At 33.6% G+C, this 1,674-nt stretch overlaps 1 protein-coding gene across 1 annotated transcript; it reads left to right on the plus strand.

Annotated features, from left to right (window-relative positions):
- The first annotated feature begins 460 nt into the window (after positions 1 to 460).
- On the plus strand, positions 461 to 1,393 carry LOC126018705 (putative olfactory receptor 5AK3). Its single transcript, XM_049780803.1, is given in 1 exon segment — positions 461 to 1,393. A coding segment is annotated over 1 exon segment (933 nt).
- Positions 1,394 to 1,674: the final 281 nt, after the last annotated feature.

Here is a 1,674-nt window from a genome sequence, read left to right on the forward strand (position 1 = left end):
TGGGGACCATAAACACAAGTTGACAAATATCTGTCTCTAGTTAAGGCTACTATCAGGAGCATGTACTAGGATTAAAGGTTAGAAAATGTTACAAATTGCTAAAAAGAAACATAATCATTTTTAATCACTTTATGAAAATATAAGTATTTTTATAATATAGTGAGAGAACTTATAGATCTGTTTCTATAATACCAACATAGATGCTAATTTCCTTAAAACCTTAATATGAAAAATGAATCATCTCATATTCATCTTTGCAAGTAGTAGTTTCTTATCAAAAAATTTGAGGGTAAAAAACACCTCAGAAGGCAGTAAATCTAAATGTGAGTCTTTGCCATGAAATTCCATTCAAATTAAAAGCAAATGAAGCTATAAGGTTCTTTTTTTCCTTTCCAGGAATCTCAAATATTTCATTTCCTTCTAAGTTCTTCTCATTCCTTTCTCTAGATTTTCAACGAACATGAAACTTGAAAATAACACTCAAGTGACTGAATTCATCCTCCTAGGATTTGTTAACCAGCACAAATATCGCTATGTCCTCTTCACTTTATTTCTAATCATCTATATGACTGCCCTGGTGGGTAATATTGGAATGATCTTACTCATCAGGACTGATACCAGACTCCAGACACCTATGTACTTTTTCCTACAACACTTGGCCTTTGCAGATCTCTGTTAAACCTCTGCTATCACTCCCAAAACAGTGCATAATTTCTTAGCAGAGAATAAAGCTATATCATTCGGGGGCTGTACTGCACAGTTATTTGTTTATGCAATGTTTGTAACTGTTGATTGCTTTGACCTGTCTGCTATGGCAGTGGACCGCTATGTAGCCATCTGTCATCCACTTCGCTATTCCACAATCATGTCTCAAAGAGTCTGCATACTAATGGTAGTTGGTTTGTATATAATCAGTATAATAAATGCTTCTGTGCACACAGGGTTTGCATTTTCATTGTCCTTCTGTAGGTCGAATGTCATCAATCACTTTTTCTGTGATGGCCCCCCAATTCTTGCCCTTTCATGCTCCAGTATTGAACTCAATATTCTGCTACTGTTTGTGTTTGTGAGCTTTAACTTGTCTTTCACTGTGTTGGTGGTCATTATATCCTACATCTATATCCTGGTTGCCATCTTGAAGATTTCTTCGGCAGAAGGGAGGAAAAAAGCCTTCTCCACCTGTGGCTCCCACCTGACCACTGTCATCATGTTCTATGTAACTCTTTTTTATATGTACTTTCAGCCTCGCTCTGATGCTTATCACGAGAATATGAAAGTGGCCTCTGTATTTTATGGCGTTGTGATACCCATGCTGAACCCCCTGATCTACAGTTTGAGGAATAAGGAGGTAAAAGAAGCAATAAAGTTGCTGGGGAAAAATATTTTTAAATGAGACCCAAATTGTTAAAAAAAAATTACATGCATTAAATCAGCCTATAAAGTTTATTTAAACACATATTTCTGAACAGTAACATTTTAAATTGATGCTACCTCATTCATGTATTAAAAGGTGATAAATAAAGTAACATGTCACTAAATAATGGTCTCTTTAACATAATTTGAAAACACTTATAATATATAGAATTATAAATTATAAATTTGTCAAATATTAAAACATTAAAAAGTATAATCTTTCTAAAATATATTTCATAAATACTTTAAATGTATTTTTTT

This window comes from Suncus etruscus, chromosome 9 (genome assembly GCF_024139225.1).
Source record: "Suncus etruscus isolate mSunEtr1 chromosome 9, mSunEtr1.pri.cur, whole genome shotgun sequence".
NCBI lineage: Eukaryota > Metazoa > Chordata > Mammalia > Eulipotyphla > Soricidae > Suncus > Suncus etruscus.